This window comes from Anopheles ziemanni, chromosome X (genome assembly GCF_943734765.1).
Source record: "Anopheles ziemanni chromosome X, idAnoZiCoDA_A2_x.2, whole genome shotgun sequence".
Taxonomy (NCBI): Eukaryota; Metazoa; Arthropoda; class Insecta; order Diptera; family Culicidae; genus Anopheles; species Anopheles ziemanni.
In genome coordinates, this window is record NC_080707.1 from 8,179,223 (window position 1) to 8,205,383 (window position 26,161).

At 46.1% G+C, this 26,161-nt stretch overlaps 4 protein-coding genes across 4 annotated transcripts; 2 read left to right on the forward strand and 2 right to left on the reverse strand.

Annotated features, from left to right (window-relative positions):
• The first annotated feature begins 928 nt into the window (after positions 1-928).
• LOC131290569 (coiled-coil-helix-coiled-coil-helix domain-containing protein 10, mitochondrial) lies at positions 929-3,178 on the forward strand. The gene is made up of 3 exons (XM_058319727.1): positions 929-1,216; positions 2,294-2,462; positions 2,544-3,178. Exons 1-3 carry the CDS (start codon positions 1,170-1,172, stop codon positions 2,790-2,792), a joined length of 465 nt encoding a protein of 154 aa, XP_058175710.1. The 5' UTR covers positions 929-1,169; the 3' UTR covers positions 2,793-3,178.
• Positions 3,179-3,480: 302 nt separating this feature from the next.
• On the reverse strand, positions 3,481-3,731 carry LOC131290679 (cecropin-A-like). Its single transcript, XM_058319841.1, has 2 exons — positions 3,633-3,731; positions 3,481-3,558 (listed from the first exon to the last, which is right to left on the reverse strand). Exons 1-2 carry the CDS (start codon positions 3,729-3,731, stop codon positions 3,481-3,483), a joined length of 177 nt encoding a protein of 58 aa, XP_058175824.1.
• A 5,650-nt stretch (positions 3,732-9,381) lies between these two features.
• On the forward strand, positions 9,382-9,747 carry LOC131290369 (cecropin-A). Its single transcript, XM_058319519.1, has 2 exons — positions 9,382-9,508; positions 9,599-9,747. Exons 1-2 carry the CDS (start codon positions 9,410-9,412, stop codon positions 9,674-9,676), a joined length of 177 nt encoding a protein of 58 aa, XP_058175502.1. The 5' UTR covers positions 9,382-9,409; the 3' UTR covers positions 9,677-9,747.
• Positions 9,748-16,082: 6,335 nt separating this feature from the next.
• On the reverse strand, positions 16,083-25,630 carry LOC131290701 (uncharacterized). Its single transcript, XM_058319864.1, has 8 exons — positions 25,577-25,630; positions 23,088-23,134; positions 22,597-22,993; positions 21,787-22,523; positions 21,373-21,633; positions 21,026-21,295; positions 16,503-20,052; positions 16,083-16,400 (listed from the first exon to the last, which is right to left on the reverse strand). Exons 1-8 carry the CDS (start codon positions 25,628-25,630, stop codon positions 16,218-16,220), a joined length of 5,499 nt encoding a protein of 1,832 aa, XP_058175847.1. The 3' UTR covers positions 16,083-16,217.
• Positions 25,631-26,161: the final 531 nt, after the last annotated feature.

Below are 26,161 nucleotides of genomic sequence, written 5' to 3' on the forward strand. Positions count from 1 at the left end.
AGGAAGAGAGAGAGAATGAGAGAAAGAAAAAAAGAAAGAGATTACAGATTATCAAATATTAACAAAGCAGACAAGATTGCAAGAATGCGCAAAACGGAAGCTGGTCGGGCATTACATGTTTAGGCGCTCCGCGACACGTCAAAGGCAATCTTTTTTCTAGCTTTAGGTGACGAATGTTGATGTTAATGCTTATGTTGAAATAAAACCATAATTATTTTGATCTAGATTCTTCCAAAGTGCAAGCGGAGGAATTAAAATACAGGACAGTTCAAATATCGCTGTGTTTGAAGTTATTGTTCCTTGTTATGTTTTGTTTTAGGCATCGGAAGCCATTTCTGATTTTAGCGTTTTTAGCTTTCCTGGATGATACAGTCGTAGCTCATTGCTAACCTGAACATTCCGAGGGAAGCGTAGATAGAGAATTTTCAAAATTCGGTATTGAAACCACATATCAAGCTTGCTTCTATTTTATCTGATTTGGCACAACACTCCCTAGTGAAATCTCTCCGAAAAGAGTTATTGAGACCGAAAGACGGTATTTTGTAGATCGGTGGTCAGCTGTTCGTATTACCAGATTCGAATTCACAACCTTTGGCGTGGTGTTTTCTCTGGTAGTTAGAGCATTTTTTAAACCTTAAAATGTACCATTACGTTAATTTGAGTTGATTTTATTTTCTGTCTAGAAATGATATATTTTTCAACAAGTTGTAGGAAGCATTACTACGATGTTGTACGATGCTACTGCATTGTACTATTTCTTTTATTTTCGGTGCGAAATAGTATTTTAAGGCAAACGTGAATGTTCTTATCGAGCAACGGTTAGCTTGAACGTTTACAAATAAAATTGCGGCGCCATCTATGGGCAATTTAAGCAAACCACCAAACTGGCAACACTGGAATTGTGTACGTCATTCGAGTCGAAGTCGAGGCCCCCCAGAACACAAAGATAGGTTAGTAATCAGAAAGAGCTCCATCAAAGTGTACTCCTGTGTCATCCGATCTATAAAATAAGGAAAAGATCCGGAGGATCCAACCAATCGTTACTAGTGCTATCCAAGGAAGGTACAAGTGGCAGTGCAAGTGATTTCAAAGGTGCGCTACGAGCATCCCTTTGCTACGATCAACACAAGTGCTAAGCGGAAACTTTATCAAACAAACATCTAGTCAACATGCCACGACGAGGACGAACTGCTTCGCCACCGCCGGCGGCCCGTAGGTAGGTAATTTTCGGAACAAATCGTCCCATCGAATCGAACCCGGTGCAGTTGAGGTTAGGTGCGTGCGGGCTGCTAAGGTTTCAGCTAAGGTGGTCAGCTGCAATGGCCATCCTTCCGTCGTGTAGGTTCTGGAAGAAAATCGTTACGCAACAGATGTGTTACTGCGTTGAAAATCCGTCAAGCCACACGAGGATGATGAAATTCATAACGTGATGTTTAGCAGCAAGTGCTCTATCAGGTTGAAAAAAAAAAGAAAGAAAACCAGCATGCCCCCCGACAGTATTTTTGATTCATAATCAATCTAGGTCCACAGCTGTCCTTTTGTTTTTCCTTTTTCCAGAATCTGAAGGATATTGTAGATCTGAAAGGATGGCTGGTGTATCAGCCCACGTATACGCACACACACGCAGAGATGGGTGGTTGGTTTTCAACCATCAACCATTAGATTACGAATTTCTGAGTAAATTAATACATTTTTACTGCATATTTCTATTTTTGGCACACAAATAATCCTGTGCCTACTGATAATGATCGACGGGTTTGTTGTAAATAAATAAATTTTGTCCTGTCATGACATATCGGATGATCATGATCGGTGTCAGATTGAGATCGAACTACCAATCGGACACTCGCTACCCAATTGCGGTCTAACCCGGAAGAATAACCTTTTTCGGTGACGAATTGTTGTTGCCCTATTTCATAAGCTGGCGCAATGCTTTGCCATCGTTTTTCCAACATGCGCGAAACGGAAGGAAAAATCGTGACCATCGAGAATGTTCGATCCCGGGAAGCGAAATATACGTGACCGACACATTTTGCGCAAATATGTTTTGGTGTCTCGTGCTCGGGCGGGCGTGTGACCTTTGAACGAGACGTCACTGTTTACCTTCTCCGACGATAGGAATTCATCATCCTCAGGTGCTGTTGCATGTTGTTTATCATTTGTGCCAAGTTCTTGGGAGTGCATCGTCATTTCTCCGTGAATCATCCCCGTTCCCGATCCCGATCCCGATGTCAATTACATATTGGAAAGTGAACTAATCTTTTTAATTTTTTTCTTTTTATTTTTGTTTTAGAGCCCCGCCTGCTGCTGCCCCGGCACCAGCGCCAGCGCCAAAGCAACCCATGGTTCAACATGCGGCACCGGCGGCCGTCGCCCCGCCAATGGCTGCCCCCTCGCAGGGACCCGGTCTGATGGCTCAGATGGCCGCTACGGCCGGTGGTGTTGCCATCGGTTCGGCTGTGGTAAGCACGCTGACCCCTTTTTTCCTCGTGAACCACCTCAGCTTGCAGTATGTGCGTACTCATTTTGGTTTCCGTTTTTAGGGCCACACCGTCGGTCACGCACTTACGGGAATGTTCAGCGGTTCCGATTCGAAGGAAGCGGCCCCGGTCGCAGCCGCCCCCGCTCCACAACAGTACGCCCAGGCACCGGCCGCGACCGGGGAGACGGGTCCGTGCGCTTGGGAAATGAAACAGTTCCTGTCCTGCGCCCAGAACCAGCATGACCTGACGCTCTGCGAAGGCTTCAACGAGGCGCTGCGTCAGTGCAAGGTGCAGCATCATCAGATGTAGAGCGGAACACACCGCAAAGCCGTTGGCTCGTTGTGCTGTAGCAAAGACACGTCGAAAACATAAAAATTATCTTAAACAATAACATAAAAAGAAAAAAAAATTTAAACCTCACACGACGGTCGGCTCTTTTCTGTTTTACGTAACACTTAGCAAGTGAAACGAAAATTAGTTCGTGATAAAAATACGCGCAACAAAACAAATATCCGAAGAGCGTGTAGCCGGAGTTGAGCGTAAATCGGGTCTAGGTTACAGTTAGCTTCGCTGCTTCTGCCATCCTGCGATACCATCGTCACGATGGTGACGTGCAGTCTCCCAGCCAGAAGAACAAAATGTATAGGGCTAAGTTAGTCGAAATAAAGCATAAGTTTAGTAGTTCCTTAGCATGACCTAGGTGTTCTTCCGGATTCATGTTGCATTGTTGGGGTATTGAAACTTGTTTGGTTCTTGTTGTGCAATGCCGGGATGAGTACCAAATCAAGATTAGGAAACTTTCCTCCCTCTTTAAAAAAGACTCATTTTTACTAAGTGTATGTGTTGATCACAACACAGATTTTTATTCTATTTATAAAAAGGTGGTAGAAAATGTTTTGATATCACAATCGATACATGGTGGCAGGCATATTTTGTTTACGGCGGGTATGGAACTAAGAAAAAATGAGCATCCTTCACGGGGACTGGGGGCGGTCAATTAACCCAGGGCTTTCACTCCGGCAATGACTGGAAGCGCCTTCTCTGTCGCCTTGAACACACGCTTGCCGGCTCCTTCCTGCGGATGCGAAATGGGAAACATAAATATTAGTACACCATTCACGTTTTCTTCTAGCTTGCTGAGTGACTTACAATTTTCTTGCCCAGCTTCTTCAGCCAGCCGGCTTCGGTTTGACCGACCAGCACCAGCGCTGCCAGCAGGACGAAGACAAAAATCTTGTTGAAGTTCATGTTGAATGCGGTTTGGGTTGAGTGTTGCGTTGAGAGTACGATCGGTTATCGATTGGAAGCTGTTCGCTGAACTGATGCCTTGATGCACCACGTTGTGCCCTTTTATTTGCCCGCCAGACGACGGCTTTCTCTGTCTTTCTCTCTATCTCGAGCGGCAAAGGTAAACACTGCACGCGTCCCAACTGGCGTCCCCGGGAGTTTACCGAGCGAGAAAACCGGGGATTCCCCACTGTTAGCAATCGACATAAAAATCACACGCGGTCCTGCGCTGGGTTCGCCAAATTGTTGCCGTTCATCCCCGTGTGATTGTTTTTTTTCTGTTTAATTCTGCTTCCTACGCAACAGACGGTTCCCCAAGGGTTCTTAGCGCATCCTATGCAAACTGGACGTACAATGTCAGGCATTCACGATCGAAATTCGAAATTTAATTATCTTTGCATCGGCAGATGGAAGCGGCAGGAAACTGAAGTGAGATTTTTTTTGTTTTGCCTTGTTTATTTACATGCATGTAAACAAATGAAACGAAACTATGAATGAAAGAAACCAAAAAGATTTACTTGTGGAACGAATCGAGCGAAGAATCTCTGATATTATGACTAGCATTCAAATTTAGGATCCTTTAGGATGATCCCAAATCATTATGTATCCACCCTTCTTGATTCGCAGTCTTTATGGTGAACTTTTCATCGTAAGATTCACCAGCTTTCCTCCTTATATATTGACGATCATCTGATGCATAAAGATTGATTTTTGTTTCGTTTTTAAACAAAACCTGTCTAAATAATCAAATCTAGCTACAACATGGTTGTTTTAGAAGTTTTGAGTAAAATAAAAGTGATACCTTGGATCAAAATTCTACTTCTTTATCCATGCATGTCTAATAATGTTCCGTCCGTCTTGATCGCTAATTTTATGTATTTTTTCTCTATTATTAGTTTTATTTTGAACTCTACAGCTAGCTTTATATATCTTAATAATATCAGGCACTCTTGGCCGACTTATATTCGTTAATTCATTAATTTCTTGGACGCTTTTGCCCTGAGTCATGTTGCGTATGAAGATTTTTCTAAAACCTATCGGAGACATTTTCAGTGACTAAAATTTCCACTACACTCGATGGTCACCTACTACCTACCAACTTAGTTTACTTGTGCCATATTGATACATGACTATTTTTTCCATATCACCGAGAAATTCATGATAAAATGAGGTGTCCGACTTTTAGTGCCTGGCTCAAAACAAGACTTTCTTCATTCGTGTCGCATTATTTCCGCAATTGAAGTTTTTTGATTCTTTTTTTTGCATATTCACAAAGAACAAAGGTTGGAGAAGTCCCCTGTGAAGTTTCGTGTCGCTAGCTCCTTCGAAGAAGAAAATAACTTAACTCAAAGTGAAAAGATTGTTTGATTTTCAAGCGTCCGACTTTGAATGCCTGGTACTGTATGGTTTGAGCAGGAACAACTGTCTGCTTCGGTAGCAAATGTTAGCTTTTGAGGTGAGGTGTAAAAAGGTAAAGGAGTTACAAAAGACAAACGACAACGAACGGAACGTGAAGAGACGAAAAATAAGATAAACCTGTGGTCGACAAGCTTTCGCGAGGAAAGCTGTAAACATACATGTACTATAAGGATGAAGTATGTCTTCCCTAACGAGTCCTTTTATTATGACGATACTTAAGTATATCCTCATGTACCCTGTACAGGGAATCTTGATGATTTGAAAAAAAGTGCAGACATATCATATCAGTTCTTATCGTTTACGTTTCGTGTACTTTACGAAATCGTATTCTATGTCATTTTATGAACCATATCGGGCAAATCACGTCCCTCATAAAAACACAACTTTCTTTACGTTTTTTACTGAACCCTTCCGACTGTATCTACGACAATGCAATGTTAGCAAAGTTGGGGTTGTTTTGGTGTTCTGCTTTCCCAGGGTCTGAATTTTGTCTTTTAAGATAGATTCAAGATAATCCCATAGAGAAGTCACAGGATGCTTCCACATCGGTGGAGTGCGCTTTCCAGGAAACATTACCCCTTAACGAAAAAATGCACTCAAGTATGTCAAGGACTAAACAGCATGTGGTTTGTGTGATAACAACATTTCTCTACCCCACCCTATATAAACCGAATTAGAATAAGGCCCTATAGTATGTGCATGTCATGCACATGTGATTAGTAAAATTACATTAAATTTTAGATACTTAACCGTCCTTTGGTAGACTAACGAAATTGTAGCACTTAATGAAAGAACCGGGAACGCGAGTGAATGTGCAGGAAATAATCATCAGCTCTACATTGAATTATTATCGGCTTTTCATATCTGCGTTGACCTACTCAATTTATGTTCAACTTCTTATCTCATAAGTGTTGGATTAACATGCAAATCATTTTTTTAAAATTTTGTTAAATTTAAATAAATTGTTAATAGCGTCGGTGAAAGGTAACATTCAAAGAGCCAGAGAGTTATACTTTGCCGACCCCTGGTTTATCCTGCGCCAGGCAGTATATAAACCTTGTGATCTGAGAATTGTTGATACTTAGTCTGCGTTTGCATCTGATATCGTCCTGTTGTGTTTGGTGTAAGCACTTCATCTTCAAGTAGGCACATAAAACCGCATCATGAACTTGAACAAGGTCTTTATCTGCGTCACCCTGGTGACGATTCTGCTACTGCACGGACACACTGAGGCCGGTACGTTGCGGAACATTGGCAAGAGATTGGTAAGTAGCCGGCGGTGGTGATGCAGACTTCGGTTAAGGTTGGTTGGACTCACTAACATTTCGTCCACAGGAAAAGTTCGGCAAGAAAGTGGTTAACGTGGCCAAAAAGGTGGGCGAGATATCCGAAAGGGTGCTGCCGTTGATCGGCGGCATTGGAGCGCTCGGTCGATAGTCCTCTCGGTGGCTTCGAATTTCATATTCAACCTGCTGTGTTTTTCAACTTCTGTTGCTTAAACTTACAATACTCTGGAAAATCAAACTGCCTGCAACCAGCTACGCTCGAATAAAAAACAATGCCATCCTTGATTTCGATCCTGGGTCCCATTTCGTTTTTCACACCACTCATCTAGAACCATACAAAGGTTCTTCAATCTCCGGGAACCGTTAAATAAAAACGTTAACTTACTGGAACGATATCGTGCTAATATTAAATTTACTTGAAAGAAACGAAAACCTAAATGACTCGGAGTCTTGTTCTTCGTACATTCACATTGCGCCGACAAGATAAACTTCAATAAGATCTTTATCTTCATCGTACACGGCTGCTTTTACTACACGGACAAAGGGAGGCCAGGTTGTAAGTATTCGCCAGTTGCAGTTCTGACTTCGACTACGACGAATCTTTGTCTTCATCCACAGAAGCAAGGGGCAACCCATGATTACCCTGTTGTGTTGGCTTTCAGTTAGTTTTGATGTGAGCTACAATAGCCTAAGAACTAAGAATGGGCAGGAGAAATCGTTGAAAAGTGTAGCACCACTATAAACTTGTTTCTACTGGTCAAGGTTCAACTGTCTAGCCACAAGAGAGTTTTATTTTACCTGATGTGTCATACCTTGCACTATTTCAGACTCGCGAATTCACTTATCTTATTATGGCAACTTATTAAAAACCACCTTAAATAAACTCGCTCTTATTTTTCTTATCACCCAACAGTGGCCTGCGAAATACCTCCGGAAACTTGTGCACTGAATTCTTTACGTTTTGTGGCACCGTGGCTTACTGGCCACAAACCGCATCCAAAGGCAACGATTTCAGTCGGAATGCATTTATCAAATTGGCTCCGAACAGTTGCAGTTGAGCTTCTGCAACGCGAATTGTAGCCTTTTTGGTATTTTTCGCCAATTCTAACCATTGCTTCGATTTTGCCTATTAGTCTTAAGTTCGACCCGGATGCTGTTTTAGCCTTTACGCTGGCTTTTGTTAGTAACGGGCTACCTACGCGTTTCCAGAGGCTATGGCCAATAAGCGTTATATCTGAACCCGTGTCTAGCTGTAGCTTTAAGTTGGTTCCGTTTATAATAATATTAACGTACTTACGGTATAAGGCCACGGTACATACGCTGACCGTTACGGCTTTCGTCGTCGGCCGGTTTACTCGATATTTTGTTCGCCGGGTGCCGCTGCTTTTGCGCGAACAGAATCCTTCCCGAACGCTGATGCTGGAAGTCTTCGATTTTTTATTATAGTTTGTTTCATGCAACACTTATACTTACCGTTCATTGTCCTGAATGAGGACACTGTCTCCTTTGAGGCTGGTCCAAGCTTACGTCTATGCGCGCGTGTAGCCTCGTCCGGATCTCAGCTTCTCTCTCGTCCTTTCCACACACGAGGATGAAGCACTCGAATTGCTCTTCGCTCACTGCAGTCAACTCAAAGTCCACGAATGCTCCATTGACCCGGCAGGTGTAAGCCACTAGATCCTCCGCTCGCCTGTTTTTTCGCCGAAAAGTGCGTTTTTGGGACTCGTAAAAGATGGTATAACCGAAATAACTTAAACTTTGATCCTCGTCGTCACTGTTATGTTTTGTACTTTGCTTAAAACATACTTTATTCTACTTTAAACCACTAGACAAAGTATATTACACTTTAAAAAGGGTCTACGCGTATCTGACGGACGAAACAACACACGTCCTCTCGCCGGGACGGTCGGGAAGCGAAGAGGCCATCCTTTTGTCCACATCATCCGTTATCGGGTATCGATACCAGCGAGTGGAAGGATGGCTGCGTGCGTAGCGGCTATCACTGGATGTGAAGTATTCATTTCCCCTCTGCACCATTTTCTCCTATGGTCAAGTCCCATGCAGTTCAAACAACGCATCAGCCTTGGCACATATTACTCGACTTTGAGGGGGTACCTCTCGAAATCCCCTTTTTCTCTGTTGAAAATTTTCAACCGTCCGTAAGGTACGTTGATTCCATTTGCCACTTTTTCTCGCGAAGGGTTGTCGACCACTGAGTTATCCTGTTTTTCGTCCCTTTACCTTCCGTTCGATCTCGTTTGTCTTTAATAACTCTTTTATCTTTTTTTACACTTTAAAAGTTAACATTTGTTACCGAAGTAGACAGTTGTTACTGCTCAAACCATACATGTAATCGTTTGTTTCATACTGTTAAAAACCAATAGGATCTTCAGGGTCATTCATTCATTCATTGTTTCGTTTCATTTGTTTACATGCATGTAAACAAACAAGGCAAACAAAAAAACTCACTTCAGTTTCCTGCCGCTTCCATTTGCCGAAACAAAGATAATTAGACTTCTAAAGTTGATCGTGAACGTCTGACACTGAACGTCCAGTTTGCATAGGATGCGCCAAGAACCATCGGGGTATCCCCCGGTGCATACGGAGTGGAAGTAAACAGAGGAAAAACAGTCACACGGGGATGAACGGCAGCATTTTGGCAAAGCCCGTGCAGGACCGCGTGTGATTTTTATGTCGATTGCTAACAGCGGGGGATTCCCGGTTTTCCCGCTCGGTAAAGTCCCGGGATGCCACTTGGGACGCGTGCCGTGTATAACTTGGCCGCACGAGATAGAGAGAGACAGAGAAAGATGTCGTTCGTGGGGCAAATAAAAAGGCACAGCGTGGAGCATCAAGGCATCAGTTCAGCGAACAGCTTCCAATCGAGAACCAATCGTACTCTCAACGCAACTCTCAACCCAAGCCGCATTCAACATGAACTTCAACAAGATTTTCGTCTTCGTCCTGCTGGCGGCGCTGGTGCTGCTCGGTCAAACCGAAGCCGGCCGGCTGAAGAAGCTGGGCAAAAAAATTGTAAGTCACTCAGTAAGCTAGAAGATAGCGTGACTAGAAAATAATACTAACGGTGTACTAATACTTGCATTTCCCATTTCGCATCCGCAGGAAGGAGCCGGCAAGCGTGTGTTCAAGGCGGCTGAGAAGGCACTTCCAGTAGTTGCAGGAGCGAAAGCCCTCGGCTAATTGACCACCCCCAGTCCCCATCAAGGATGTACCTTTTTTTTATCTTAGTTCCATACCCACCGCAAACAAAATATCCCTGCCACCATGTGTCCATTGTGATATAAAAACATTTCCTACAACCATTTTATAAATAAAATAAAAATCTGTGTTGTGATCAACACATACACGCAGTAGAAATGAGTCTTTTTTAACAAGGGAGGAAGCTTTTAAAATCCCGCTTTTTTTTCTTAGCGATTGAACTAAAGGGAGTTGTATTCCAGCAATATCTCTCTGTCACCACTCCGGCACTTTCAGCTTAAGTGTCCTACTTTATTGCAGTAAAACATTGCACGTGTAAACACTTACACGAAGTTAGTTATCCCTAACGAGTCCTTTTATTATCACAAACACTTCGTTCGAGTTCAGAAGGAAATCGTATAGGTTCATCTTTTCAGTAGATATTTTCATTCACACTTTTTGGGCTGTGTTTCTTATATAAAATTATTGAAAAGTCGTTTTGACAAGATGTGAAAACATATCATGTCACATATTATTTTTTTCGTTTGGTGTATTCTACCAAATTTTATATCATTTTAAGAAGGATATCGATATGATATACAATATTAAGGTTTATTTTAGTTTTTTGAGGTTTTAGTAAAAAACCCAATCGCGATATGTATTCTTTTCTAATGAAGCGGGCTTTGATCGCGCTGAGTTGAACGAGTAACGGAGCCACTTCTGCAGCTTCTCTGACCAGGAGCTAGCTCCTTGCCGTAGTATTTCTGAGGACCCCGAGGACCCAATCGCGGACTGTATTCTTTTTTTATGAAGCGGACTTTGCCTATCCTCTGATCGCGCTGAGTTGGACGAGTAACGGAGCCACTTCTGCAGCTCCTCTGACCAACTTCTTGGCGTAGTATTTCTGAGGACGAAAGAATTGGGTGTGGGTCGCGGACTTCGCAATCGAATCCTGCCGCAGAACTGGCGAATACTTACAAGCTTATCCCTCTTCCTGACGCGTTGCTCTTCCTGGACTTGTCCGTGAACTAGCAGCAGGGTCACCATAATGACGAAAACGAAGATCTTCTTGAAGTTCATGCCAGGGTTGATATGGAGATGACGGGCTTATAACAAACACAGCTGTTTAACGTCGAATGCACACGCACAGTTTGAATCGATAGCGCGCGAGTCGCTCAGTTTTTATACTGTTCCGATCATGTTATTTTTTTGACAAAGAGGAATCGTCCTGTCCCCGCCTGTCATGGGTTCACGGATAGTGCCGAGTTTTTACCGGCTAAAACCCCACGACGTCTTTTGGCCCCTGAATCCTCGTTCCGATTTGCTCCAGATGGATATTACTATAAACGGGGGGATCATGTTATCGCGTCCGTTTTAAGCCGATTCGTTTTCTGATTTGCATAGAATGTGGTCGAACAAGGTATAATATTTCACATATTGTCCCTGCGTTCTAAGAAGTAACAAAATGAAAACGTTCTAGACCGCAAAGAAAGGCAGCGTCAATGATGGACCGCCTGTGATGATACTTGTTTTAGTGGGGGATCGTAATATTGGAGTTAAAATTAACTCCTCTCTTAGGTCAAAGCTCCAAATTGATAAATGCGACGAGATCAGGATAACAGGAGAGGCGTTACACAAACAGACGCGGGACAGTATCTGCGTGTAGTTGTTCGCTATTCGGGGACGGGATCGCCTGGTAGGTGAACATTTGCCAGTCTCAGTCCTAGCGTAGTCCGCCCGAGTCCTCTTCTAGGGAGCTGCTAGAATTTTCGCGTGCAGTCGCAGCTGGTTCCTCCGAGATACGCCACTCGTGGAGGCAACCGGCAGAGTCAGTCGGGCCATTGGCAGAAGTGACAGCGGGGCAACGTAGGGGCCTCAATTGGGGACGGAGTAACGGGTTCGACATGCGTGAAAAGACACGCGGATAGCGAGCCCGATCCTAGTACAACAGGTAAGTCACTCGATAAAGTCGAAGCGGGTGCCGTGATAGTGTCTTCGAGCGAGACCGTGTGGCCACGGGAGGACTACGTTCCCAGAAGATGAATTCCCTAAAAAGGCTAGGGCGACAAAGGCCATGATTACAGGAGACAAGGCAGCCGAAGAGAGTTTCGGTGGTGACCGACAGACAGACAGTAATATCATATAGATCGGTGGATAGCGGTTCGTAATACCGGAAAGGGTTGCCAGACTCGAGATTCGATCCCACACCTGTGGTGTGCTGTTTCCTCGCGCAACCGCTGCGCCATGCGCACCCCGAACTACGCTACACTAAAGATAGATTTTAAAACAGAAGCTACTGGTTACGCCTGTTAGAAAATTGTCCAACAACTTTAAAACAGCAGAACCGCGGTTGTAGCAGTTAACTAATGGCTGGAAAATAAATAAAAAGTATTGATTGTCTAAAAACTAAAATAAATGATGTGAACTCTGCAAAATATATAATAGATTTGGACTAATTTTATTACCTCTATGTTGTGTTCTTTTTTTAAAATACAAACATTTCATTTACAATATTGTATTGCTTCCTGCATCCTTTGCTCAGTAGCCTTCCTGCTCATCCTTCTCCATCTGCTTCTTTCTACTTAGCTCTTCTAGCTCAATGTGATTTTTTTTATCTTTCCCTATCGCTTTCATACACAAACACTGATAGATGTATCTACATTCGCATGATTACAAGCAATCGATCACGAAGCGCACGCTTTCGTCGCTTGCTTCCTGCTTTTTCGGCAGCGACAATTAGTCTTATCAATAAAAAGCAAATAACACACACACAAACACGCACTCACGCACACACATACACACACAAACACACGCACGCACGCACACACACACACACAGACACACAGAGGACAAACAAATAAAACAGACTGCTACAAATGACAGACTAAATAATTCATGTCCCGTGTGTGACACCGACTGGTGAAATCAGGTGGCGAGGGCTAATGCGAACGCTGGAGGGTTAAAAAATCGATGACATTTACTTTCTAGCGAAAAAGATGCTGTGCGGTGCAGAGGTAAATCGTTCGATTCTAAGCAGAAGCTGAGGGCGCGTGATAAAAAAAAGTTGAAAGTATCTTTGAATGTAGAAAAGAGTTGGCAGCTTCAAGGGTTAAAATAGGCAAAAACACTAAGGGAAAATGGAGACATATTCCGTTGCCCTATTGTTTCGTTCGTCACAGCATAATCGTCTCGACATCGTCTCTCGCGTACCCATACCATAGATTTAATTAATATTTACAAACTATATTATGACCACCTACAAATTGCTCCCTCCCCCCTCCTCTTCCTTCCAAAATTGTATTCCCTGCTCCTACATTCGATTTTATTCCACTGTTGTTGCCTAACGATGCGTTATTATATGCCATCTGCATCGCGATCGTTATTAACTCTTTCATTTACATTCCGGAACCAACCCAACGCTTTCCCTCACCTCCAGTCGCTTATGACTTATTCGATCCCCTGTGTGTGTATGTGTGTTTTCACAAAGTTTTACAATAATTTACAATCTTGCATGACTCAGTTTAAGTGTAACAGGGGGGAAAAGAAAAGAAAAAAATACAAAAAAGTCAGTATCAACACCAACCCAGAGAGAGAGAGAGAGAAGCGTGGAAGGGAAAACTCGCGATTCCCCTTTAGTTTGTTTCGTTTCCATTCAATGTTCAATATTAGTATTCTCGTACTGCTGCGCTTTCCTATCTAGTATCTTTGACATTAATTATAGTAAATTTCCTGATCCTTTTATCTCTTTTGTTTTTGTCAGGATGAACACACACACTAGCGCACACACACACATACATATGCAGCGAAGAACGGTAGCATTTTTTATTGTGTGTGTATGTGTTTTTTAAATCCTTATCTGACACAAGCGCACATTATTACCTTATCAATATATATATGGGGGGAGTGAACTTTAGAACACATTGAGTTTTCATCGACATTGCATTTGCAGCGCTATAGTGATAAGGGTTAACTACTAATGCGTGGTCGCGATGACTGCAGCTGGTACTGACAAATATGATAAGGATGATGACGATCGCGTGATCACTGCGGTTTTTCATTTATGATTTACGAAAAATGGAACGGTGACTCTCTATTACCCAGGTATGCGGGTGGCTATTGTTTCAACCATGCAGATACACAAACACACACACGCGCATACTCAACAGATAGTACTGTAGACGTAAAATATGTCTTAACATAATGCGTAGTGAAGGAAATGAGATGGGAACAAATGCAGCACTTTCGTTTATCGAGTTATTTGTTTTCCAAAAATAAAAACTAAACAAAATCGAAAAAAAAATCGAAAAAAATTTCTCCTTGGGAGATGCTACAAAACCGCGAGGAGGTTTTGCACAGTTATAAACACGCACAACAAACACTTTCTAATGTATACACACGCACAACCTAATGAAACAATAAATCAAACTTGCTGCTGTATATTTAGGTGCTATTTGTGCATATTTTTCTCTTCTATTTCGTTGACTAGGACGTTTAATTTTAGAGAGTTTTGCCTCAAAAGAAAAGAAAAAAACAAAAAAAAAGGACAAACAGGGAAGATGTTAGTGTTAGTAACAAATAATCTATAGCATAAATTTAGTTTATACAAAGGAAGTCCACTTTCACTGCCCATGCTCGGTAGCTTTGGGAAAAATATCTTTAAAAACAAAAAAAAAAACAATTATTCTTTTCATTATGATGACGGATCTGAACAACCATACGAGCGAGTTGTACGCATTTTTAGTAGTGTCATGCTTAATGAATCTTTTGGCGAGATTCATGCATATGATTCTTTCACCTAAGATTCATTCAGATGGATTTATGAATATTTAGGGATTCGAATCTTATTCAAACCTTAATGAATCTTTCGAAACCCTAATGAATCTCCACGATTCTTTCATTGGCGTGGATCATGCGACCAAAAACAAGGGGGTCCCTCTACCCACTTCACTTTTCAACGGTTGATGTATCTTTGGGATTGATGAATCTCTCAAACAAAGATTCACGAATCTCTAAAACACAAAGAATCATGAAGCTGAATCTGAATTGCACAAAGCAAAATTTTAGTGATTTATACCCACATGAATCGCAGTCGTTTCCACTAGCTTTGGCATCGTGTCGAAAATGCGCCAGATTTGATTTATGGCGCTAACGATGCAACTCCGTCATTTTTGCACGATTTTGCTCATCGTGACATTGGATATAAGAAAGATAACGATAACATAGTCGCGAATTTCTTATCTAAACTGATGGAGGACAACTTGGAAGCCACTAATGCCAAGACCAATTACTTGCCAGCAACCAAAGCTGCGCCAACAATGAGCTGATTCTGCTAAGGTTGCTACCTAGGCGGCTTGTGGTTATATCATAGCCTTTTCAAATGTTTAGCTAATGGTAATCACTAGTCTTAACCTGGAGCTAATGGAGGTTAGAGATTTAGTTGAGCAAAGGGAAACGATCCGCTTACACTGACATTGTTTTGAACAGTTAACAAAGAGGTCAGGATAAAATTTTTCTATAAAAATAAAAGCAAATCAAATCTGGATAAATTTGTTTTTCGCAAAAACAACAACTGAACGTTCTTGGCGCTCTTAGAACGTTATGTAATTGGAAGGCATAGTCCGATAACTTCGACAAAGTTAGGCGTAATGAAGAGCGTAGAATTACAATAGAACACCACATCTTCTCATTAGCTGGAATGTTTTTCTTCATATATACTACAGCAACTCATGTAGATGAGTTTCTGTCATAGAGAATACAGTAGCAATCCATAGTTGCAGTGAAAATACCAAAACTAGGGACCACCAGTTCGATAAACACAACAATAAACCAAATGACAGCTTTTTGATTCAGTAATAGGATAAAAAAAATAAATAACGTGTTGCATGTGCACAACGAAACTTCTATCAATATATGATAAGCCACATACCAGACAAACACCGCCCTGGATGTACGAGCAATCGTCCTAGAGGAATGAGCCAGCTTCTTCCGTCCAGGGACATTCTCGACATGAAAATGCATGGTAACAGCTAGCAAATGTTTTATACGCGACGTTTTGACTCAGTTTCCTCACGAATGTTTCCAATACATGTGGAAATCTCGGAAAGCCGTGTACCACCCTTTTTCAGTTACCGATCCGTCGTCTAACAAAAAATAAATGTAAACGTTACGTCGTGATGCGTGATGCAAATAAATGGGACTGCGAGCAATAGAAAAAAAAACATCAAATACAGTTATTCATGTAAACTTAGCCTAAAGAAATTTTACACGGCACCCAAAACAAGCGGTGTGGAAGCACAAGTGCTCAACAAATAGCAACATCCGGGGAAGAAAGGTGTGCCAGAGAGGCCAGTATATGTACAGGACAAAAACATTTAAAAAACATAAAAAAGTCTATCAAGAGATAGAGAATATTGCACAGGTAGGGTAGGGGGGTCGGTTTGGTCGAATCGTCCGGCCTGTCGTGTGTGTGTGTGTGTTTGTGTTTGAGGGTGTGTTTGTTATTGCTGGTACTGGGATCAGCTCGAGAATGGACGGAGGTCCACGCTCACATGGTGTTGTAGGCGTTAGCTGCGGCCGTGGTAGCGCTGGATGCGCCGCCGGAAACGGCCGCCGCTTGTGCCGGCGCCACCAGGCTAGTCGCGAGTCGATGCTGCTGTAGCTGGCTACCAAGGGTACTATACTGGTGATGATGGTGATGGTGATGATGATGGTGGTGATGGAGAAAGTGCTGCTGCTGCTGCTGTTGCTGTTGCTGCTGCTGCTGTTGTTGCTGCTGTTGCTGCTGTTGCTGCTGCTGTTGGTGCTGCTGCTGCTGCTGTTGCTTGCCAGCATTGCTGCTCGGACTGATCTTGGCCAGTGGATGGGTCCGGCCGTGCTGTTGCGCCCGCTTCCGGTTGGATCCTTCCCCGGCAACAAGGCCCAAGCCCGCTATCTCGTTCGCTCCCAGCACGGGCAGATTGTTGTTTCGGGTGTTGCTACTGCCAATGCCGGTCGTCGCGCCGGGCCTCGTGTACAGACTGTACGCTGCACTGTTGTTGTTGTTGGCAAGCTGGGCCGCTGCCACCGGATCGCCCGGCAGCACCAGCAGACCGCGCACGAAAGGCACCGCTGGTGGCACGGGCGGCCGGGAGAATTCCTCCACGCGAAGCGGAGCGGTTGCGTGCGAGATGAGATGCGGTGTCGTTTTACCCGCGTTGAATAGCAACCCAGAGGTGATCGTCGATGGTTGGCTTTGTGCGGTAGTGTGACCACTTTTCTGTGGCTCGAAGACGGAGCGGGGTCGCTGGCGGTTCACCGACGGCGACGCACCACCGTTCGAGCTGGTTCGCGTCCGTGGTCCGTGGATCTCGTACCGATCAACCAGATCGCGCACGGTCACGTCCTCCAGCGGTGATCCGGCTGGATGGGAGGAGGATATCAGTGTGTTTGTCGATGGAGTGGCGCCGGTGGTAGCAGCGGCGGAGGGCTTCGGTTGCGATTGGTGCTGCTGTTCCCCAGCAGCATCCCCTTGTGGTTTCGGCCGCGGTTGTGTCGTCAGCTGCGCGTGCACGGCCACCGGCGAGGAGGGCAACGAGCGTACCTTCTTCTGCTCCCGTCGCCGATCGTGCGATTTCGCCTCGAAGCTCATTTTCAGATTGCGTACCTTGCCGGGCTGATTTACTGGCGGCGGTTCGGCTTCTCCGACGGCGGGCTGCTGTTTCGACCGTTGCGGTGGCTGTCCCTTCGGCCAACTGAAGCAAGAACCTCCCGTGGAAATGCTCGCCCGCCCGTGAATGCTTGTCCGGAAGCGCACAAGCTGTAGCGAGGAATCCGCAGTGGTCGTCGTCGTCAGAGGAGGAGGAGAACAGGAAGCGGTTTGACTAGTTGCCGGCGAGTCGGCAGCTGGCGTGGAAGTCACGCGACCAGAGGTACCGGCATACATATTGTACGAGTCCGGTGCGGATGCCGAGAGGCGCGCGTAGTTCGTCGAAACCATTCCATGGCGGCCCCGATGGAGGGAGGTTGTTGTGTGCTGCTCCAGCGGCCCTTCCAGCACGGAAGTATGCGTTCCCATCGACGTCTTGGCGGTGTCCACATGCTCGCCGGAACAGGAAGAACCGGTGCGCTTGATCCTTGCGCTACTCGCTGCTTGCGAAGAGGAACGCTCTTCGATCTTCTCTTTGGTTCGCTTTACAGTTCCCGGATGCCAGGGAATGTCTTCCCTGTCGGCCGGGACGTCGGGGCGAGCCTTTGTTGTGTCCCCTTCGCCTGGTACGGCCGTTATCCGCCCCAGCTTAACGCTACCTCCGGTTGCATGCTGAGATGGTTCATCGTTCGCCTGATCAGCTTGAGGTAGCTCGAGGTGATTACTTTGGACCGATTGATGATGATTTGTCTGACCGGATTCTTCCTCAACAACCTCGACCTCATGCCGCCTCAGCTCATCCGATTCACTTTCGCCTCCTTCCGACACCACCGTTCCTAATCGTACCTCTGCGACGCGTTCGCCAGCTTCATTGGCCGTTTGTCGAAGAGTGCCTGGTTCTTCCTTCTGCTGCTCCTCCTTTTCACCCTCTTTCACTTCCTTTTCTTCGATGTCTACCTGGGCCTTACCATCTTGCAGCCTTTCAGGAAAGGTGAAACCTCCCGACTGAATAATCTGCGCCGATGACGTCCAGCAAATGGTGCTGCTATCGGAGAATGAGGCGGGGTTGGTGGTGCTGCTGGTTGTTGTGTTTTGCTCCTTGCGAGACGCAACGGCAACGGCGGCAGCTTCCGCGGCAATCGAGGCAATCGGTATGGCGGCACTGACCACAGCGCTATCGTTGGTCGAGGGAGGTGGTGCGACCGGAATATGGCTGATACTGGTACGGTTGCTACTGCTACTGCTCGATTCCAGCTCGCAGACTATCGTTTTCACCGAGGAAGCTGAGGCGGAGGATGATGGCACGGTTGTTGTGGTAGTGGTGTTTGCCGTTGAAGACGGCACAACGGAACACGCGGACGTAGAGGATGATGATGAGGTTATGGAGCAGTCACCAGCAGCACCTTGCGTCGAGCTCGTTTCGTCAGCGGTATTGTTCGCCGTCGTTGTGTTGTAGTGAGAGGGAAATATTTGCCTCAGAAAGCTACCGTTTCGCACCCCGTCCCGGACCTTCGGCAGCCTATCCTGCAGGTGCACTATCTGGTTCGGCGAGACGCTGTAGTTCTGCCCGTTGCCGCATGGCATGCGGATGGTTTTCGTTTCGGCGCACGGTGAGCGCATCTCGAGCAGGCCGTGCAGGTGTTCGAGCGAGTAGCTCTGCTGTTTGCGCCGGCTTGCCCGCGGCTCCGATGCGCCACGTCCTGGGAAAATCGGTTCGGTAGGTTCCTGCAGCCCCAGCGAGGCCGTCAGAGTGGCCGTTTCGTGCGAGCTAACCCACCGCGGATGCAAGGTGCCCGGCGAGAGGCTTTTGTGGCGCTTCGTGGCGCGCGACGACGCCACGGACGCGCAACCCGCTTGCGTCGACTGCCGGGCGCGATGGTTACCCTCGCCCCAGTGACCGGCCGGATGCGAGAAAACACCCCTCCAGGAGCCTCCCTCGCAAAACGACGGTCGCTGACGGGCACCATCTTGCGATTGTTGCTCTTCCTGGGGCTGCTGGTGCTGTTCGAATTGCGATATCGATGGTCGTTGTTGCGGTTGCTGAGGGTTCTGGTGCTGCCGCGTACGAGTTCGCCCTCGAATACTCTGGCTAGCTGCTTCTACCTCGTCAAACGAGCACGATTCATCTGGCCCGTGCAGCTGAGTATGTCTATCCGGTTCGTCAAGACCATCGCTCAGTTTGGACGAGTCGTCAATGCTCATCTTACCGTGCATCAGCTCCGCTACGGGACCGCTAGCGACGGTATGCCTTTTGCCACCCACCGCACTCTGACTCCCTCCGCCGGCGCCACTGAGCGCCTGTATAAGCGGAGTCGGTTCGCTACCGGGCAGTGAGCGACCCTCCTTCGCGCCGGCCAGCTTCAGATTCGTCTCGCTTTTGCTGCGCTGCAGCTTCTCCTTGTTCTTCATCGCGTCCAGCATGCCCTGGTACGTCTCGAGCTGCATCAGGAAGTTCTTGTTCGGCTTGATGCAGTTGCGCTTCTCCTTCACGTGCCGAAGCGCCTGCTCGAAGTCCCAGTTGTTCGCCTTCATCGCATACGCTATCACCACCGACGCCGATCGACTGATGCCCATCTTGCAGTGCACCAGCACCTTCGATCCCTCCATCTTTGCGCGCGAAATGTACTTGAATGTGTTGTCCCAGTGGCGCAGCAGGTCCGTCTTCTCGTCGTCGTAAACGCGCACATTGAAGTAGTTGAATAGCCCGGGAAAGAAGTTGTCGATCTCGCGCGTCACGTTCAGTATGTGCCGCACGCTGAAAACAGATCGAATGATAAACCCTTAGGTTAGCGCTTCATAATATTTTCTCATCTCTCGGATTCTTTAATCTATCGTTTGACTGTAAAAAACCACCTTATCTTACAGCAGTTTACACCGTTTAATACTTTAATTCCATCAAGCAACGAACATGTACCAAGTTTCGGCTAACAATCAAAGAGAAAACTGATCCAACGTATGCTATAAAAAGCATATCATGGATGAAGAAATAACATGTGCTTTTCCTCATTAATGAATTCGTATAATGGAACACGGATGAACTCGAAACGAATTTGAAGGACTAATATCACTTATGCACAAGAGTGATAAATCCCTACTTATATCCGTCGTTTGAGATAAGTTTATTCTAAACAGTCAGAAGTACGTCAAAGCAGGTAAAATATATCCATTATTATCTCAAAGGAAGATGCCAGTTCACTCGATACTAATCAGAGTATCAGAGACTCTCATTACATACAAAAAAAATAACCTAAATAAAAAGCTAATATGAATTGAAATGGTGCTAAATCGAATACGGTAATAAGATCACGCAATAAATATCAGGTTCAATAAATATCAGAAGGGAAATAACAATCGTAGCTATCTTACACAGATCACGATGTTCGTTATTCACTTACTAAAATTCAATTACAATTCAATAAAATATCTATATTCCAGTTATGACATTAAATGCTCAAATTTTCGGCTAAAGTGTAAGACCTAAAACACATTCAAAAATCTCATTTCTTTGTTTTTTTTTTACGAAACAACCACCAGGTTGCTGTAGACTTGCATGTTACCAAATATCGGTCGTTCTAGTGTTAAAATTATTCTACACACTATTACCATAATAAGAGGTAAAAGAAGCCGAACGGCTTAAAGTCTCCGTAAATCCTCATAACACTACTACTAAGTTGTTATACGATGTAATGGAAACAAAACATAAAAAGGAAATAAATGATCGCACGTACCCATTGCGCTGCAGCTCCTCTAGGTTGCTGGCGTTCCATTCGGATCCGAGGTACACGTGATCGAAGATTTCTGTCGGCGCATCCATCTGCCCGAGTATGACGAGCATTTCGCCGTCGATGAATGGTTTGTACTCGCCCAGGTCCATATCGAGCAGCTCTTCGAGCCGGCCACGGATGAATTTCGACGTGACGTCGTCTAGATCGACCGACATCATCACCTCTTTCAGCTTGGACCGTATTACACTCTCCGTTTCCTCGCGCTTCGTCGGTCTGCAGGGAAAAAAATATGTGTTTAAAAATGTTAGCTAAAGAGTGGCGGCACTGGAAAACAGCGCCGACCCACTTACTTGCTGCGTATCGAGCCGGGCGATGGCGGGCGACGACTCTCGAGCGAGTCCATGGCATTCCACTCATTCAGGCAGGAGCGATCGGAGTCGATGTGCGCTTCGTAGTAGCTGACCCAGTCGTGCGACGGTCCACCGGCGAAGAAGTTGTGCTCACGCGCCTTCGACGACACTTTATGCAGCGTCTGCAGGGCAGACCACATCGCTTGCACTGAGACCGGCTTAAAGATGTGCTGCTTTCCACAGGAGCTCACGCTAAATCCGCTGCACGTGTGTAGTGCATGGGAAAAGGGAACGTAGAAAGAATATAAATAAGTTGATCAAATACCATCGCCATCGGCCGTATTTTCTTTTCTTTTGCCGGACAAATTGGTTAAGGAGGTATTGATAAAATATGTATGTCCCCTGGATACATACCCGTCACCATCTAACCGTATGGAGGTGTCTGCAAGCACTTTTAGCACCAACCCCACCGTAGTTCGCTCGTTGCAGTCGATGCCGAGCAGACAGGATTCTTCGATCTCCTTGCCAGCGTCGACGGGCCCACCTCCATCGGTGCAGTTGCTCGCGCTGGTCGCGGATGGACTGCTCTGCTGGAAGTGTTGCGGTTGTATGAGAGAGCTGGTGCCGCTAACACAATGCGTCATATCGGTGCTGCCAGTTTTGCCGGAAGCGTCCTCGTGGCTAGCGTTGCCCGTTTCGGCGACAGCAGTGTCGCTACTTAATCTAGTATTAGCTTTACTATCACATTCATCATTTTTACACGAAGTATATGCACCCTGCCTGCTACCACCGCTGGTGTGCTGGCTGGGCTGCTGAGCGTTGCTGAGGAGACAGTTCTCCAAGCTGGACACGAACGTGTCCACCCCGAGGGCCCCTGCATAGCCGCGGGCATCGCTGGTCTCGTGCTCGCCGCCGCCGGCCGGAACCGAACCGAGGCGAGCCGTCGATCCGGACAGCACCGAGCTGGGCCGGCTCGACTGCAGCGAGCCGGACGCCGATCCGGTCGACGATGGCCACGACGAGGAGTTGATATTGCCGCTGCTACCGGCCGGGAGCAGCGAGTAGGTGCTGTGCCGTTTGCTCGAGACCGAGCGTGATACCACGACTAGATATCTCGTGCGACCTGGTCGCAAGGACTCCAGCTTCACAGCCTAAAAACCGCATTAAACAAAGAGAAAGCGTTAGCCGAGAACATACGAACCCGCCGCATGACAACCCTCATACCATCTTGAGTGTTTCCTCTGGACGCAGCAGAGAGAACATCGACTGTAGGTGCTGCTGGATTTCGGAGGATGACGAGCAGCTGCCACTGCTGCAGGACGACGCGGGTCGGCTCGCCTGCACCCCATCCGCTCGGGCCGCCAGCTTCTCCGCCGCGCTTCCGTCGCCCGCATCGCCGCCCGCTTCGCACTCCTCCGCCTCGAAGCTATCGCACGAGCCGCGCACACCGACGCTGCTCGACGACGTCGGCCCATCGCCGCTGCTGGCCGCCGCCTGCTGCTGGGTGCGAATGCTGAAGCTGGCGCTGGCTGCCCCCGGGCTGTTGAGGTGCTGTTCCTCGCACGAGGCACGTAGGCGCTTGTTTGACCCTAGCATCAAGGTGGCGGTCCCCTTCAGTCGACTGGTTCGTGGGAAGGTAGAGAGTAAACACACCGTCATCTCCTGCTGTCTGTCTGCCACAACGATCGCCACCGCAATCGCTCGCCCGGCCTTACCTTTGATTCACTTTAGTCGCTTCTTCATCGTCTGTATTACCGTCATCCTGATGGCGTTGTTGGTCAAGGTAAAGAGAAAACAGAAAAGTTACATTACTAAACCGTGAGCACAAGCAGTTTGAAACTTGATGACCTCTTACCCGGACCCCGTGCCCGGTGACCGAAAGCCATTTAAGGAGATTGTACGATCCCCATCCACCCCTCCTCCCTCGGTTCAATTTCCCCCCAGAACCACTGCGCGCTCCCGGGATACCCAAAACGCCATTGCTGGTGGGATCCATTTTGCGCAAAAAAAAAAAAACACGTACGGCGATACACTTTAACATCTTTTCCGCCCAATCTTCGGCCGTCATTGGTTTGTCTTTTTTCCTTTGCGCTTCGTATCCACATTGCCGAAACCGGTGCAAATATGGTATGAAACCCGGCCTCGAGGCCGCTGCAACGCAAGAGAGGAAGCCCGAAGGACATCATGGTTGCAGACCGCGCGCACCGGTTGACACAAATCCGTCCGGACGCGCGCCCGCGTGTGTGTGTGTGTGTGTATGTCGGGTGTGCCAACTGATTGCGGTGAAAGCCGTACGTCGTCCATCGCTAGGGTCATTTTCGGACCGTGAAGGACGTGGTCGCCTCTCCCGCGCGCGTGTGTGTGTATGTAATGTAATGCGAATGGCTGGGAGAAACAAAAGTAAACCACAACACTTCATCTCTACATTTGGAATAGAAACAAAAGGTAAGCGTCATTGTAACAGCGTATCTCCTGAAAAATCGTGGAGCCAAAATGCTTCGAATGTAGCAAGACAGCGATAAATATAGCGTTTAAGGATGGATGTTTTGTTAATGTCGTTAAGTTTACCGAAATTTGTCCAAGAAGCATATATTTAAGCGTACCAACATAGAAAGATTACTGAAACCCATAATACAGAAGATAAAGGTTTTTGGGAACCAACCCTCATCACTGGTCGTTTTGAAACATCTTCAGACAACCTGATAAATTCATACTGAATTGCATCATCTGCTTGCAACGAACGAGTTCTTGCATGCTTATACCAACACCATCGTTTGATGAAGTCTAGATAAAACAAATCAACGCACCATCATCACGCTGCAATGCTGGATAAACATACATATTGCGCATGAAGTGATCCACAACACCAGCCAACATGTGTGTAGGAAAAACAAACCCATGTCGCGCCTGCCCAGTGCAAGCAGCTACATCGCGCAAAAACCCCCGGCGCAAAAATAGATTAACCCCACCAACGCTGGCAGACGATCCAGATGTTTGTCCACGCTGCACATGCGTCTCGGTTTTAGACCAGGATCATCCGGGAAAACCCGGGGAATAGCAAAATTTGAAAAAACAAAAACAAAACAAAATAGGCAGATGTTGCACGCAAATCTGTGGCCCTTTATTTTCATATCGACTGCATCTAGATGTGTTATTGCACTGCTGTTGTTTCGTCTTATGAAACGGAGGTAACGAAGTCAACACATGGCTGTGGTTTCACTACTTCCGGTGCGTTTATTTGCTAAAATTAGCGCAACCCAAACGCTCTCCAACACTGGAAGCGTATATTGCGTTTTGCAGCCCAGGGTTTGTTCTTGTAAACTGGGGGATTTTCAACAATAGCGACGCGTCTTCGAGGCTCCAGCTAACCCATAAAGTCTTTAAATAGGATGAACAAAGGAAAGGATGTCATTGCACTGTTCTGTAACATTTATTATACTATTACCATTTGAACAATGCACAACATACGACAGTCTATCTGTCTATCGATTTTGCCCGAGGAAAACTTATGCTACCTAATGAGCGTGTGAGGTTTTCAAATCGACAGTGTGAGTTGATTTTGAAATTGTTATTTTTACGTTTGAATCATAATGAATTTACTGCAATATAATGTTCGGACTCGGCATAAACCAGTTGTTCATGAAACAGTTTAATTGTCCAAAAACAATAATTGGAATATACTTGCACTGCAACAACGCATAGAATCAACATTTTTTTGTGATGACCTCAATTGGTAGATTTTGCACTGCCACACATGTTTTGTTTGTATTCTTAGGTGCCGTTGTTTTTGCAATGGTGCTTATAAAAATCCTGGTTCGGTGCACAAGACAGCCTCGCTATGTAAACCGTATGTGTTCTACCGATAAAACAATCGACGGACGAATCGTATCAAATTGAATATAATTTCCATCTTCACGGAAAAGGAGGAACGGTAGTAGGCTGATGACTAATAGTTTCTTTTGCACGCTAGAAGAAAGCACATAATAAGAGGAGGTCATTAATTTAATGATTCCCTTCATTTCCAACGCACTAACCAACGCGTTGATGCATGTTTTGAAAATGTTGCAGTGGAACCTGCAAATGCGTTATAGAGTTTATCATAAATTGTCCCGTTGAGAGGAGGACCAAAAGCTAACGAAATGTGTCGCAGCCTCTGGATGTGAGAAGGAAGGACTTAAGCATATTATATATACTTATAACTTACCGAGTAAGAGCTGGGTGGAGTACTGGCCGCGTACGGGTTTGTCACCAGAGCCATTCGGGTGTCGCGGCCGTCGGAGTGATGCGCGATTCTGTGACCGGTGGCGCAACGGGATCGGGGCTACACGGGTGCACCGGCGCCCCTTGCTGGCAACGGTGTTCTAGTGGCTGGACCGGGCGGCGTTTTGCGCTTCGAGGATACACGCACACAAACGGACATGGTAGGCCGCCATGCACCGACCTCTGGCGGGTCCCCTTTCGTTCGCTTGATTGCTGATCGGTTGATGCTGCCCAGTTGATCGTTTGATAGTGGCCGCTTTTCGTGGATGATATCGGAAAGTGTGTGTGTCTTAAATGTCAGATGTAAGCGCACTATTGGTACCATAAATGATACCTTCTTTCCTCCTCAATAGATACTGCCGTATGCCGGGAGCATTTTATCCTCGCGCATTCACTTTTTTTATCTATCACAGTGTGGTCGCCGATTGTTTTGTTGACTTCAACGTATTGCTAATAAATACACTAACACGCACATGCACACACACCAAAGTGCTCATCATCTTGCTGGGACACGGACATGCTCCATTTG